General features: G+C 43.5%; 1 protein-coding gene across 12 annotated transcripts in view; it reads left to right on the top strand.

The window, feature by feature from the left end:
• Positions 1-15732, top strand: part of huwe1 (HECT, UBA and WWE domain containing E3 ubiquitin protein ligase 1) — a 42539-nt gene that overhangs the window by 11528 nt on the left and 15279 nt on the right. For 7 of the 12 annotated variants that reach the window (XM_030424177.1, XM_030424178.1, XM_030424174.1 and 4 more), the window contains 35 exons: positions 45-125; positions 337-443; positions 1237-1414; positions 1502-1593; positions 1677-1897; positions 2035-2092; positions 2186-2362; positions 2532-2777; positions 4842-4975; positions 5059-5171; positions 5262-5444; positions 5547-5763; positions 5871-5993; positions 6123-6360; positions 6819-7166; positions 7523-7585; positions 7974-8096; positions 8768-8863; positions 9001-9270; positions 9702-9854; positions 9964-10091; positions 10171-10252; positions 10665-10841; positions 10987-11538; positions 11733-11928; positions 12095-12262; positions 12372-12520; positions 12586-12673; positions 12883-13106; positions 13209-13420; positions 13520-13702; positions 14668-14840; positions 14929-15068; positions 15261-15336; positions 15632-15730. In XM_030424177.1, coding sequence (XP_030280037.1) covers positions 45-125; positions 337-443; positions 1237-1414; positions 1502-1593; positions 1677-1897; positions 2035-2092; positions 2186-2362; positions 2532-2777; positions 4842-4975; positions 5059-5171; positions 5262-5444; positions 5547-5763; positions 5871-5993; positions 6123-6360; positions 6819-7166; positions 7523-7585; positions 7974-8096; positions 8768-8863; positions 9001-9270; positions 9702-9854; positions 9964-10091; positions 10171-10252; positions 10665-10841; positions 10987-11538; positions 11733-11928; positions 12095-12262; positions 12372-12520; positions 12586-12673; positions 12883-13106; positions 13209-13420; positions 13520-13702; positions 14668-14840; positions 14929-15068; positions 15261-15336; positions 15632-15730 — 5868 coding nt within the window. The remainder of the gene's footprint in view (positions 1-44; positions 126-336; positions 444-1236; positions 1415-1501; positions 1594-1676; positions 1898-2034; positions 2093-2185; positions 2363-2531; positions 2778-4841; positions 4976-5058; positions 5172-5261; positions 5445-5546; positions 5764-5870; positions 5994-6122; positions 6361-6818; positions 7167-7522; positions 7586-7973; positions 8097-8767; positions 8864-9000; positions 9271-9701; positions 9855-9963; positions 10092-10170; positions 10253-10664; positions 10842-10986; positions 11539-11732; positions 11929-12094; positions 12263-12371; positions 12521-12585; positions 12674-12882; positions 13107-13208; positions 13421-13519; positions 13703-14667; positions 14841-14928; positions 15069-15260; positions 15337-15631; positions 15731-15732) is intronic. The other 5 variants (XM_030424175.1, XM_030424173.1, XM_030424176.1 and 2 more) reach the window with 5 other exon arrangements.

The following is a 15732-nucleotide window of genomic DNA, read 5'->3' as shown; positions in this document are numbered from 1 at the left end:
TGTTGGCTGTTCATGCGTGTTTGTGCAACCTGTTTTTCTCACAGTAATGGATGGGTCCTTGCCTACCTCACTCAAGCACATCATCAGTAATGCAGAATATTATGGCCCTTCACTGTTCCTCTTAGGTGAGTTCACAGAATCGCTTCAGAATAGCCATTCAGGTACTCTTCTTACTGTGTCAAATGCTCTTTCTTGATTTTAGAGATGCAGCTTTATGTCACATTAAATTGTATCAACTGGAAAAGGTAATTGAATGTGATGGCATTTTAGTGTTTGCTTTATTAATGTTCTATCCTATTTCTCTCTTTCCTTTATTTCTCTCCTTTGGTTTTTTAGCGACGGAGGTTGTGACGGTTTTTGTGTTCCAGGAGCCATCCCTGCTCTCCTCCCTGCAGGATAATGGTCTCACTGATGTCATGCTGCATGCCCTTCTCATCAAAGACGTGAGTTTCCACCACTGCTCTTGTGTGCTGCGTTTTTTTGGTCTTGTCTCTGACAGTTCATGACAGTTCAATTTCAACGATTACATATTTTTCATTGTGTAGGCAAATTAGCTGAATGTGATATCTACATTTCTAGCTGTCTCTGTGCACAGTACAGACAATAGATTACTTTTGTATTGCGCTTTTTATTCACTCTGGGTATTGGTTTACTGTCACTGCAAAAGGGTTTACCCAAACCCCTGCATGCTCTCCTACACAAACTCCTACAACTTAAAATTACCTTCTGTACTGTGTTCTGTTTTGAAGCTGGATGATTTAATGGATTTGAGATTGCATTGCTGTCCTTTGTGTAATTACATTAATGCTGTAATATGGCAGATTTGCATTAAAATATTTATCTTTTTCTTTGATAGATGGTGCTCTTAAGTTCCATTAACTAGTTATGTTCAGAAGCTTTGATGACATGTTAAACTGTTCAGGATGTGTGTGGTTAAATACTGTAGGCTATTCAGTTCCTTGTTTATGACAAATACTCAGATTAATGGGCTCTCTTGGTTGACCCGAGGTCAGATTCTGGCTTGTTTTCTAAACAACTAGATGAAGAATTATGTAGGTCATTTTGTTTTGTTTGAAAAGGTTACGATGGTGAGGCAGCACTGTTGAAAAAGCAGAGGTAGATGATTGGTCTTTCATGGGGAAAATGTTAGTTGTTGGTTCATAATCGTAACTTTCACCATCTTCCTTCTGTATTTCTAACTTTTACTGCATGTTTTCAAATATTTCTCTTTCCCAGGTTCCTGCTACTCGTGAGGTGTTGGGTTCTCTCCCCAATGTGTTCAGTGCCCTCTGCCTGAATGCAAGAGGCCTGCACTCGTTCGTTCAGTGCCAGCCGTTTGAGCGCCTCTTCAAAGTGCTTTTGTCTCCTGACTACCTGCCTGCCATGCGACGGCGACGCAGCTCAGACCCATTGGGTAAGTTGGACTGTTTGTGTTGTGTTATTCACATCTTCACCAGTCAAACTTGCATGAGTAGATGATATATATTTGGTTTGGCTACAGGGGATACTGCATCCAACTTGGGCAGTGCTGTGGATGAGCTCATGAGGCACCAACCCACTTTGAAGACTGATGCTACTACTGCCATTATTAAGGTATTCTACTTTGGGTTACAAGCATTTTTTCAAGTGTTGCCACATGTTTTGGTAGGAAAATTAAAGATTAATTGGTGTTACAGTTACTGGAGGAGATCTGTAACCTTGGTAGAGCCCCTGAGTACATCTGCCAGAAACCATCTATTCAGAAGGCAGATGGCACTGTGGCGGTGCCCCCGGCACGCTCCAGCCACGCTGCTGAAGAAGCTTCAAGTGAGGATGAAGAGGAAGAGGAGGCCCTCCACACCTTCAGCCAGCAGCAGGGGGAACCAGAGAGCAACAGACAGTCAGTGCCACTTGAACTGTATGACGCTGAGTTCATAACACAATAGAATAGAACAAAAAATCTTTACAGACTTTCAATTTTTTCCAAGTCATTCAACTAAATTTCAAATATTTTAGTTGGTTTTTCTCATTTTGATGTTATTTGGTTTATTGCAGGGTTGTGGGCACTGAGGAGCGGATACCCATTCCTCTAATGGATTATATTCTGAATGTGGTGAGTGTTGATCCTTGTGTTGATTCCTAGCTATAAAAAGTGCTGCTTGCCTGATTTCTTGTAACTTATTGATTACTGATGCATGGTTTCCAGATGAAGTTTGTGGAATCCATTCTAAGCAACAACACGACAGACGATCACTGTCAGGAGTTTGTGAACCAGAAGGGGCTGCTACCCCTGGTTTCTATTCTGGGCTTGCCCAACTTGCCCATAGACTTCCCCACATCTGCTGCCTGCCAAGCTGTAGCTGGTGTCTGCAAGTCTATACTGGTGAGCATAGAGGAAAGATTTCTAGAGAATCATTTTAATCTACAGTCCTAAAGTGACTTGATGATAGTTGATAATTATGTATTGATGTATTTATTGAAATTGATAAAGAAATGTCAGTTTGCTGTATTTAGACTGTGTTTTGATTCTTCCCCTAATTTCTTTCCTTTAGACTCTCTCACATGAGCCCAAGGTACTCCAGGAGGGTCTGTGCCAACTGGACAGTATCTTGACATCTCTGGAGCCACTCCATCGGCCAATTGAGGTGCCTGGAGGATCTGTGCTTCTCAGAGAACTGGCTAACGCGGGCCATGTCACCGACGCCACGTTGTCAGCACGTGCTACACCACTGCTACATGCTCTTACTGCAGCGCATGCCTACATCCTCATGTTTGTCCATACTTGCAGGGTAGGACAGGTAAATATGATTGTATTTTCCTCCAACCTATTTTTAATTTGATTACACAAAGTTGGCCTCTGTTATTCTGAGAAACGACTGCATCATTTATGGCAGTGGTTTTCTAACCTTTACCGGTCAAGAATACCTAGAGTAACACAAATTAGACCATGAATCTTTTTTGATCAAATCAGTCCCAGGGTCCCCCATCTTGATTTATGTTTCTTAGATCGTGTATGATAAAAATATTTTGGGGTGACTAACTCTCAATCCTACTTTACTCTTGTGTGGGCATATAAAATGTAGAAGTTCAATCTCTAGTTGATACAACAGCCCTAAAATCTATTGTTCATTTGCATATGCTATCTAATAGGGGTGGGAAAGATTTTCGATTCTTCAAAGCATTGCGATTCTCTCTAGAATGATTATGTCACAATGCAGATCAGTTAATAATCGGAATCTAAAACTAAAATCAGTTTGCCTGTAGCTACATTCGCTTCGCCCGCTGCGACATTCAGTTCGCCTGCTGCAGAACGCTACAGAAAGCACCTACTGATTCTCTGCTGTACACGCATGTGCATCAAACACACATGTGCAAGTTGTTTATGTTTGAGTGGTGAAGCAGCGACCTGTTGCAGATGCCAGCCAGAGAACGATCGAGCAGGCTGTGGCACAGCTTCCACCGAACTCTGAGAGAGCGAAGCTGATTACCAAATCCATTGCAAGTTTTATTGCATTGGATTTAAGACCATCTTCAGTTTTGGAGAACTTGGGTTTTCAGACAATGGTGTTCACTCTAGAGCCAAGATACAAAATACCATCTCGGCGTTACTTCACTGACACAGCCCTACCAATGCTCTACAGTGAGACTAAAACAGAAGTTTTAGACACTTTGCTCAAAGCGAGTAGGTAAGTAGCCATGTTTTAGTATGAGAGCTGATACATAGGTCCATAATGTGTTGAAATGCAAGCTGCATTGATCATTGCATTGACAGCTTTTTTTTAAATTTTCATATAGGCTACAGCATGCTCTTTTTCCCTCAGGGATATGCTCATTGCCTGTAACAGGAGGATGCTGTGTTCATAGAAAGTCGTATCTATTTTTGACAAAGAAAAGGCTTTTCTTTAATAAATTATTAGAGTAGGTAATTAATCTGTTTTTTTTTTTAATGATCATCACAAAAGTAGGAAGTGATTAGCAAACTGTTAGTAGCAAACTCAGGTTTAATTATTTTATTTTTTTAAATTGTGCATGGAAATATACACAAAAGAATTGTTGCATCGATAAATGGTTTAGAATCGAATCGTGAGGTGCTAAGAGATTCCCACCCCTACTATCAAAATTGTAATGGTACAAAACTGGTTGAAAATTAGCAAAGTTTCAGTTTAGAGGTTCCTGTAGAGTTTAGGAGCTATTGTAGTACAGTTTTCTGTGTGTGTGTCCCTGATTTGTTAGTCCAATGCACATGCACAAAGGGTATGCATTTGTTCCAATAGTTTCACAGTATTACAGTATGACAGTAATAACCGAAGGCCTTACTTTGCCTGAATTTGATGACCCATTTCAGCATTTTTCACTTTTTTATCCATCTGAAAAAAACACCACATTCAGTGATCTAGAGGACGATCTGCCTGTGCTCTACCCCCTCTGTCTACTGATGTTCGTATATGCTCGGCATAGAAACGCACACACTCATCTTCTATCAAAGTGGACATGTAAAACATTATGTAGACCAAATTTTAAGAGGTAATTCTGAAGGATAGTTGATTTTGTGATTTTGTCAAACAAAGTTTAAAACACTGCATAAACATAACTTTTGTTTATTACAAGAAAAATTCACAGGGTACCTCTTTTAATTTAGATGAATTTGTTGTTCAGTGTTTAACACCCTGATATAAACTACAATGGCTGTATTTAGACCTTTTAAACAATGAAACACGTGAAAATTGCAGGTATTGTCTAAGAATTCGGTTTTATTTTATTTATTTTTTTATTTTTTTTAAGCTGTGGTTGGGTTTTCATAATGTGCGATCATTTTAGAATTGTTCAGCAACTCTAAACGCTTCTGTTCTCTTTTTAAACAGAGTGAGATCAGAGCTATCTCAGTCAACCAGTGGGGCTCCCAGCTGGGCTTGAGTGTTCTCAACAAGCTCAGTCAGCTCTACTGCTCTCTGGTATGGGAGAGCACTGTGCTGCTGTCCCTTTGCACGCCTAACAGGTGAATGTCTAATCCTTTACCTCCGTTATTGTAACTGTGCTATCAGTTGTAACCCTGTAACACCTTTTGCCTGTACCCTACAGTCTGCCTCCAGGATGTGAGTTTGGCCAAGCTGACATGCAGAAACTGGTTCCCAAAGAGGAAAAGCCATCTGGCAGCACTGCTGCAACCTCAGCCTCTGGCTCCAGGAGAACCGGTAATATGACCATTTAATTTTGTTCACTGAAAAACAAGCATGTCCATGGAACAACCTCCAACAACCTTGGTGTCCTCTACCTTTATCTAGCAGAGTCTGAGGCAGTGTCTGTGGATTCATCTGCTGGTGGACTGCTGGAAGGCATGGGTCTGGATGGGGACACCTTGGCTCCCATGGAGACTGACGAACCCACTGCAACTGACCCCAAGGCCAAGTCCAAACTTACCCCAGCTATGGCCACCCGCATTAAACAGATTAAACCACTTCTCTCTGGTGAGACACACAATCAAGTTTTTATGGCTGTAAATATTTTAACCAAATGTCTCAAGTTGCCTTAAATCCTTGTGAGTCACTGACCTACGTGTGTCTTTCCAGCTTCATCTCGACTAGGTAGGGCTCTGGCTGAGCTCTTTGGCCTCCTGGTGAAGCTGTGTGTGGGCTCCCCAGTGCGGCAACGACGCTCACACCATGCCACAAGCACAGGCACCACCCCCACGCCTGCTGCCCGGGCCACTGCCTCTGCCCTCACGAAGCTCCTCACCAAGGGTCTGAGTTGGCAGCCTCCACCTTATACACCCACCCCTCGGTTTAGGTAAGAGTAGACTATCATCACCACTGTTTGCCAGTGTTATTTGTACTGTATGCATTGCACACAGGTGATATGTAATGCTTTTTTATTGTTTTTTTTTTGTCTGGCAGGCTGACTTTCTTCATCTGCTCAGTGGGCTTCACATCTCCCATGCTTTTTGATGAGAGGAAGTACCCCTACCACCTCATGCTGCAAAAGTTCTTCTGCTCTGGGGGACATGATGCCTTATTTGAGTAAGTGCTACACTACGCATTGACGTACCAAGATCAAGAACAGCATTTTATTGTAAAATTTTGCTTTTAATCGTATTTTTTTTTATGTACAAGTGTGGGGGTTTTATTGGTCGTGTTGCCTTTTTGCAGGACATTTAACTGGGCCCTGTCAATGGGTGGGAAGGTGCCTGTGTCTGAGGGGCTGGAGCATACTGACCTCCCAGATGGGACAGGGGAGTTCCTGGATGCCTGGTTAATGCTGGTGGAGAAGATGGTGAACCCAAGCACAGTGCTGGACTCTCCCCACTCTCTGCCAGCTAAAATGCCTGGGGTCACCCCTACCATGCCCCAGTTCAGTGCTCTTCGGTTCCTCATAGTCACCCAGAAGGTCAGTATCTGACCCACTGACTATAGACTTGCATTGAGTCTGTTGCTGCTGTCGAAAATTTGCCTTCAACATGGGAAGTCTCTTATATTGCCTATGTGGCATTCAAGTGGTTAATCCCATGTGAACACAGTTGCTAGGGAAATAAAAAAAGATGGACACTGTAAGAATTCTTCCTGCTCCCTATCTTTGTTGAATTTCTGATTTTTAATAACAGGTCAAGGAAATGGGAAACAGTTGGCAGGAGCTTTGAAGGGCTCCTTTGACCTATGCAACTTCAAAAATACCACAAGTTATTTTTCATAAATACTCCATCACTTGTTGATTAATTTGGACTTCTGGTCAACATCTGAAACACCTTTATCTTGAAGTGTCTTTGCATTTTCCTACCTAGGGATATTACTTTTACATGTACATATGTTCGTGCTTTATTATTGTAACACAGTCTCCCCTTCATCCAGGCTGCATTCAGCTGCATCCGCAGTCTGTGGAACAGGAAGCCGCTTAAGGTGTATGGTGGCAGGATGGCTGAATCCATGCTGGCCATCCTCTGCCACATCCTGAGAGGGGAGCCCGTTATCCAGGAGCGCCTGGCCAAAGAGAGGGAAGGGACGGTGCGCCCGGATGATGAGGCGGCTTCCACTGGTACTTTGGTACCCAGCGTTGCCCCTGGAGCATCTACAACAAGTGGAGAGACACCAGCACCAACTGGAACAACACCTGCTGTTCCAGCAGGTGGAACAGCTGATGATTCAACCAATTCCACTCCCCGCCGTGAGCCGCAGGTTAACCAGGCTCAGCTTACACAGGTATATTGGAAAGCTGTCAGATACACCTTTGAACACACTTTGTCACGATACTGGGCTTTTGTCTTTTGGGATAATAGTCCAGGAACTACTGGGGACAATGTGTGTATGTGTCTTTTTCCCCTTTAATCTGGTAGAATTGTTTGTAATTTGACAGCTTGTTCTGCTCACCAGCTGTGTTTTTTCCTGCAGCCTTATTAGTATTTTCAGCAGGCAGTTTTGTCAGCACAGGTTAACTGTATAATTGGGTATCTAGGTGGCCATCTGAGCAAAAGAATTAAACAGAGGTGGTGTGTGGTGTCTTCCTGCCCCGTATTCTGCATGCACTGAATCCTGGGCCACCGTTTGTTTTATAACAGGGAAGAGGCAGAGGGAGAGGGAGAGAGAGACCTGCACAGGTCCACCGACAGCATCTCCAGCAGGTATAAGAGCCATCAGGGAAAGGGGAGAAACTGAGAGGAGGGGTGGAGAAAGCCTGGAGAATAAGGACTAATAAAACAAGAAAAGGGCGAGAGAAATTTGTCCCAGATTATTTTGATTCATCCCTTTTTTTGAGGCAGATTATCAGGATAAGGATGTATAGGAAAAGGGTTTTTAAAAAGGGGGGGAAGACAAGTTGAAGAAGAAAGACTCCTTGTCCCTCATATCAAGCATCCTTGGCTTATCCTCTCAATTTATGACACTTTTATTCATTCTCGTTTGTGTGTCAGACCTCCCCCCACCCCACTTAATTTGCCCATTGTTCATGACACAATCTCTTGTTACTCCTATAAAAACACTTTTTCTGTGTTTTTTTCCCCTTTCTTTTAGCTGATGGATATGGGTTTCTCAAGAGAGCATGCCATGGAGGCTCTACTGAACACCAGCACCATGGAGCAGGCCACTGAGTACCTACTTACACACCCTCCACCACTTCTCGGAGGAGCAGTCAGAGTAAGGCTTCATAGACAGAAAAATACTTGCATTCTTAGTTTCATAATCAAATTCAGGCAGCTAACATTCAGTACGTTTACATGCACAGCTTAGTCAGATTATAACTGCAATTGTAAGAGTATACATGCTGGTGAGAAAATCGAATTATTGGCTGGAGCATGTCATACCCTGGTACGATAGATGGCGCTGTACCCATTTCAACTAGTGGTAATAGAGCTACCTCCGACTGACCTCTTTACGTCACCAGCAACAACAAACTTTGCCTCGGCTTTCGAAAAAGATGGCGTACGAAGAGCAAGACAAAGCTACATCTTTGTACATTTCATATATGGTGTACATGACAATTACACAACTAGATGCACAATGGCGCTCTTGCTTAGGGTTATTTCGGAGGAAAGACGCTGGCTCACGGCCCCGAGAAAAAGATCTCGAGCCTGCGCAGAACACAAAATCCGATCCGATCTGATGGAACGTATACATGCACAAGTAATGCGACTATCAATCGAATAATCTAGGTGTTTTAATCCGACTATGAGAAATCCGATCCGATTTCAGTCAGATTAAGGTGTATACATGCATCTTAAGAATCCGATCATAGTCGGACTAACCCAGTAATTCGGTTTTCTTGATTGTCATGTAAACGCACTGACTGTTTCCCTTGTTCCCTCTAGGATCTGACTATGTCTGAAGAGGACCAAATGATGAGGGCCATTGCCATGTCACTCGGCCAAGAGGTCAGCATGGAGCAGCGCTCTGACTCTCCTGAGGTCCGCCACCCTCACTGCTCAAATTACACGAGGAAAAATGCTCACTCTAAACTGTCTGTTGCTAAATAAAGCCTCCTGAATGAATAACGTAGTTTTTAGCTGAGCAGCTGTTGAGGATTTTTTCTGTGTCGCTTCAGGAAGCGGCACGTAGGCGTGAGGAGGAAGACAGGAGAGCCAGGGAGCGGGCAGAGGAGGAGGAGGCCCGCTGTTTGGAGCGCTTCATGGAGGCTGAGCCGCTGGACCCCAAGGAGCTCCATTCATTCACTGACTCCATGCTGCCTGGGTGCTTCCATCTTCTAGATGAGCTGCCTGACACTGTCTACCGACTCTGTGACCTGCTCATGACGGCCATTAAGAGGAGTGGTCCAGAGTACAGGGATCTCATCCTCGGACAGGTTGTCCACCAGGTCAGTGGATAAATGCAACTAAATATGCATCTGACAAATGAGTTTGATATTTTAGTTGAAAAGTCGTGATAGTAAGGATCTAATGATCTAGGAGGCAGTTTTGGATGTTGTTTATTCCTGTTTTGTGCTTCCTTTTTCCTTTTGTATGTCTGCTATTAAGGTGCCGGTCTTACAACTGCAGTAGAACACTATACTATCACGACTTTTCAATTAAAATATCAAACTCAGTTGTCAGATGCAGATTTAGTTGCATTCAGGTTAATCTTATTTATCAATGTGTCTCTAACTGTGAGGCATTTTGGAATTAGTGCTTTTAGTAATTGACGAATCTTGGATGCAAATGTAGCAAAGTAAAAATGAAAACCCAAAGCTCTTGACAATGGAAGTACATCATTCTTGTACCAGCCTGATTGTGTTCATGTTGTGTCTAGGTGTGGGAGGCAGCAGACGTGCTGATCAAGGCGGCTGAGCCTCTGACTACCAGTGACACAAAGACGGTGTCTGAGTGGACCAGACAGATGGCAACACTGCCCCAGGCCTCCAAACTGGCAACAAGGATTCTGCTGCTCACGTTGCTCTTTGAGGTAACAGGAACACAAACATTAATACAATTCTAGCCTTAAGGTATTTGCTTATTTTTTTTTTGTTATTGTTTGTATACACATACCAATCATTTGTTTTCTGTTTTGTTAGGAACTGAAGCTGTTGGGTGCCAGAGTGGTGGAGAACAGCGGAATTCTTGATTTGCTGATTAAGCTGCTTGAGGTTGTGCAGCCCTGTCTGCAGGCTGCTAAAGAACAGAAAGACATCCAGACACCAAAGTGAGTTTGGTACAAACCTACAAATCAATAAAGTGTGTGTGTTATGAATTTATATGATATAAAATGACTTTTTCTGCAGATGGATCACACCAGTACTGTTGATTATTGACTTCTATGAGAAGATGGCAGTCTCTTCAAAGCGCAGGGAGCAAATGAACAAGGTAAACCTCAATCTTATAAAACAAAGCCACAGATAAAGATTATAATAGTAAAGTTGGATACTTCAATTGGTATACCACATTCCAAGCACAGGTATAGACAAGCAGACATGTACTAGGGTTCAATGAAGAGAATAATATACAAGTACTTTTAATATGTTGGTATTACCACATCACCCTACAATAGGCCTCTTGTTTGCATGTCATTGCTTAGTTTTCTTTTTTCAACACTAAGTTATCAGGAGGTAGGCAAAACATGTAACCCTGTATCGCATTGTATGTAGTGTATAAATGCAACCATGTCAAGCTTATGATAAACTTTTGTTGTGTTGTGTCAAGCGTGTATTAAATTGTGTATTGTTTTTTTTTATGTACCCCTTTTGTACAATTGAGTTTTCTCTTTGACTGCCTTTAGTATCTTCAGCCAAATGGGAACAACTGGCGATGGTTTGATGACCGCTCGGGCCGTTGGTGCAGTTACAGTGCATCAAACAACAGTACCATTGATTCAGCATGGAGAGCAGGCGAGAGCAGTGTCCGCTTTACAGCCGGCCGCCGGAGATACACTGTGCAGTTTAACACCATGGTGCAGGTAAACACAAAAAGTTAAACATCTTTCTCCACTTCGAGAGAATAACCAGAAACTACACTCCATGGACTCTTGAATTTTATGGTTGTTTGTTACTAGAAATTTGCTATATTCCTTTGTTTGATTTAACACCACTAATATCGGACAGGTAAACGAGGAGACTGGTAACAGGAGGCCAGTGATGTTAACTGTCCAGAGAGTGCCACGCTTGCCCAAGCCTGCCAAGACTGGTAGCATTACTGACTCCGAGAGAGAAGAGGGAGACAGGAGCAAAACGGAGGAAACCCATACTGATCTGGACTCAGGGGCAGCAGTTGAGATGAGTGCTACCAAGGATGATTCCAGCCAGCTGAAGGAGACCACATCTGGCCCCTCATCTTCCCTGGAGTCTGACTACACTCAGGGCGCTGATATTGTCGTCCAAGGCCTGACTGAGGACATGACCACCGTTCTTATCCGTGCCTGCGTCAGTATGATCAGCGTTCCTGTGGACCCAGACACCCTCCATGCCACATTGCGCCTGTGTTTGCGCCTCACACGCAATCACCACTATGCTATGATGTTTGCTGAGCTGAAGAGCACACGGATGATTCTGGGGCTGACGCAGAGCTCTGGCTTCAATGGCTTCACCCCGCTCGTAACTCTGCTTTTCAGACACATCATAGAAGATCCAGCCACACTGCGGCACACCATGGAGAAGGTTAGTCTATTTTCAAACTGTTTAAAATGCGTTAGCTGTGCCGAGTCAAATTGAGTAGAGCTGGGCTGGCAGATGGAATGAAAAAAGGCAGTATACTGTTGTCTCAGCAATTTGGTTTTGCTAAATATAGTATTCTACATAATACTTTTTAGTTGATTTGAGAACATAAATTCCTAAAAAATCTGTTTCCATAGGTGGTGAGGTCAGCTGTGACCAGTGGAGCAGGTAGCACGACTTCAGGAGTGGTGTCGGGCAGCCTTGGGTCCAGAGAAATTAATTATATCCTTCGCGTCCTGGGGCCAGCTGCCTGTCGTAACCCTGAGTGCTTTGCTGAAACCGCCAGCAACTGTGTCCGCATTGCCCTGCCTGCACCCCGTGGGGCTGGTACAGGTGAGAATGCAAGCTTTTTGAGCTTTAGTATGAGTGGCAACTTTTGATTAGATTTAAAGTTCCAAGCTCTGTTATTTGGTTTGACACATTTATTTAGCTATCTTGGTGTTTCGATGTTTAATTTTTTAATTACTCTCAAAAACTCATACTCATCTTTTTTCTCCAGCTTCTGACGACGAGTTTGAGAACCTACGGATTAAGGGGCCAAATGCTGTGCAGCTGGTGAAGACCACTCCTCTGAAACTGTCCCCCTTACCCTCTATCCCTGACACCATCAAGGAGGTCATCTACGACATGCTCAATGCCTTGGCTGCCTATCACGCTCCTGAAGAACGTAATGCATGTTAATAAGATCCTGACAACATTTGAGTGCTTAATGTGTAACTTTAAAGGTAATTGCGATTTGAGCATTTCAGCTTACTGTATTTGTGTTTATTGCACAGCTGAGCGCCCAGAAGAACGTGCAGCAGCAGTACCTGGTGGACAAGACCTGTGCCAGATATTGCAGGATGTTGGTGATGACGTTTACCAGCAGTACAGACTCACCCGGCAGGGCAGTGACTTTGACTCCCAGTCTGCGTTCCATATCAATGTGAGTCTCAAAGACTAGTGTCCCATGCAGAAAATTGAAATGTGTGATCTCTAAATCCATAATAGAGCTGTGCCTCTTCCTCTCAGACTCAGGTGTTTGCTGCTGATGGAGGTGTGGCAGAGTCTTCCCAGTCTGGCACACCGCAAGGAGAAGGTGAGACTACCTGTGCAAAGTAACTTGGCATATCAGATACTTGGGTAAAATTTCTCTGGGTGTTTATGGCTAATATTTTTCGTTTGCAAATTAAGCACAATAAAGCAAAAGAAAAAAATTCAACCTAACTTTAATTTGAGCTATCATTTTATTTATGCGAAACAGTTTGTACTGTTTGTGATCTCATTTTGTCATCCCAACTTCCTCAGCTTCCACACCAGAAGAGATGCGGGAGGAAAAGAAAGAACAGGAGGGAGAAAAGAGTACAAGCTCAGAGGAGGGTAAAGCAGCCAAGGTAAAGGCAAGCAAGCCTCTAATGCCTACCTCCACCATCCTGAGACTGCTGGCTGAACTGGTGCGCTCTTATGTGGGCATCGCCACACTAATTGCCTCCTACTGCTACACTGCAGGACAGTCTGAGCTCATTAAAGAGGTGGGTAGTGAAACAAATTCTTGTCTGAGTGTCACGTTGTTTTTTCTGTATGACTTAACTATAATCTCTTAAACCTGTTTTAACCTCCTTGTATCCTTACAGGATTGCAGTGTTCTAGCCTTTGTGCTCGACCATTTGCTGCCCCACACTCAGAATTCGGAGGACAAGGACACCCCAGCCTTGGCACGTCTGTTCCTAGCCAGCCTGGCAGCTGCCGGCACAGGCACTGATGCCCAGGTGGCCCTGGTCAATGAAGTGAAGGCTGCCCTGAGTCGAGCACTGGCAATGGCAGAAGGTACCGAAAAACATGCCAGGTAAGCAGCATAAAAAGACGGGCGTAAACCAACCTTCTATTTGTACTGTAACATTTGTTTGACTTCCATCCTCACTTTGTCCTTAAATCTATTTCACAGGCTTCAGGCAGTAATGTGCATCATCAGCACTATCATGGAATCATGTCCCTCCACATCCAGCTTCTACAGCACAGCAGCAGCCAAGACCCAACACAATGGCATGAACAATATCATCAGGCTCTTTCTTAAGAAAGGGCTGGTCAACGACCTGGCCCGTGTACCTCACAGCTTGGATTTGTCCAGGTACATGATGAAACCACATTGATTTAATTTCGCTTACAGAGGATGTTACAGGAGGCATGCATCACAAGGTGTGAACTGTGGATTAGTCCGTTAAAGAGATCCTGTGAAGTTTAATTTATATTTACATTCGGTTACTCACTAAAATGCACTTTGTGTGTCCTTTAGGTTTAACAGATGTGTCAAATGCCGCTTGTTTCTGTATTTTAAATCTTGCATTGTTTTAGCATGTTTACAAGCTTGCACTCTTTTCCTAATATTTGTCACTACATTTATGCATATTTTAGCGTCTTACTGCCACCGGTTGATCAGCTGAGCAGTGTGACGCCATTGGCTGAACCGTGTTTCAAGCTTGTGTCCTCTTGTGCAAGATAAACAAAATGCTTGTTCCAAAACAGTTACTAGAAATTGTAAAACTCTTAACAGGAAGGTTTTAGGGCTGCACCCAACGATTATTTTTTTGATTATTCTATTGGCAGTTTCCCCCATTCATTTTAATGCGGGTAGTCTATTTTGGCAGTGTGTTGCCTATTCCGCAAGAAAAAAAAACACGGCCGGCTGTCGCAAAAAATTTGAAGCTGACTCATCTTTTGGGGAAACAAAGCCCAACATGACGTTGCGGCGGCCAATCACATAAGCTGGTGATCAGAAGAATATGTTATTTAGCATGGATAAAACTTCAAGTAGCTTCAAGTTTCACTTTCACTTTGGTTCGGTTTTGTCCCCAAGTTTTAAAACACTGTAGTGATCTACCTCTACTGTTTGAGCATGGAAGTAGTACTGCTTACACCCTCCGCGTGCCAGCATTAGCGTTACAAAATTTGACTTATTTACATAATCGATTGCGTCGCACCAGCCCTATAACCTTTAACCCAGACTTTTCGGCTTTGCGTGAAAATAAAAAAAGTATTAATACTGAATAAAATCTAAATTGACTCCATATTCTTCCTTTACATCATTTGCTTTAGTCCCAACATGGCCAACACAGTGAATGCAGCCCTGAAGCCCTTGGAGACTCTGTCCCGCATTGTGAACCAGCCTAGCAGTCTCTTTGGGGGCAAGGGAGGCTCCAGCAAGAACAAGGCAGAACATGACACTGTGGGCACTGCCAGGGACAGCAACAGCAACACTCAGGACCAAGGTATCCATGAGTCGGATGAGAAACTTAAACACTGTCAATCAAGGGATTTCAAATATGTCTGTTTGTTAATGTGTGGCATATTTTCCAGGAGAGTCTGGTGAGGCAGAGCCAGTGGAGGGCAGTCACAGGGTGCAGGGAACAGACAGCGACCTGATGGATGGCGAGACAGAGGGAGATACGGTGGTCATTGCTGGTCAGCCAGAGGTGCTCAGCACACAGGCTATGCAGGTCACTGATTTTTTATTACACACAGTACCCTGATAGTATTTCATCATGTTACCTCATAGGTAACTACCGCTATAAGTAATGGCTAAAATATGAAAGTGGGTCTTACCAAAGGTGGATGCTTGAGCTCAAAGTAGCAATGCCTCTTTCTCCACTTTAAGGCTGACATTGCCTTTCTATTTTGTATGTTTGTAGGTAGAGAATGAGTTGGTGGACCTGATTGATGAGCTGCTGGAGAGAGATGCTGGCACTGTCAACAGCACAATTATAGGTAAGCAACTTGATTTATTTGGGAGGGGACAGTGAGAGTAGAGGGTAATCGGGCAAGGAAAATTATAGAGTAGGTGTTCCCACAACCACTAAACCTCAATGGATAGTCGCTGGATACAAAGAAAAAAACTATAAAATTGCAATCCAAAGAAACACCTGCGCACTAGAATTACAGTCCCCTTTAATGTTATGTTTTTTAATGGTACTTTAAACCAGAGAGCAGGTAATCCAGGTTCTGCAAACAGGCTAGGGTACCCAGAGTGAGGTTATCACTTGTTGTCTCTTTTGTCAAACAGTGGGACGCAGTGGTGAAGATGAATCACAAGAGGATGTGTTGATGGATGAAGCCCCCTCCAATATTAGCCAGGCATCCACTCTTCAGGCTAACAGGGAAGGT

This window comes from Sparus aurata, chromosome 7 (genome assembly GCF_900880675.1).
Source record: "Sparus aurata chromosome 7, fSpaAur1.1, whole genome shotgun sequence".
NCBI lineage: Eukaryota > Metazoa > Chordata > Actinopteri > Spariformes > Sparidae > Sparus > Sparus aurata.
This window is presented reverse-complemented; position numbering and strand designations above follow the sequence as displayed.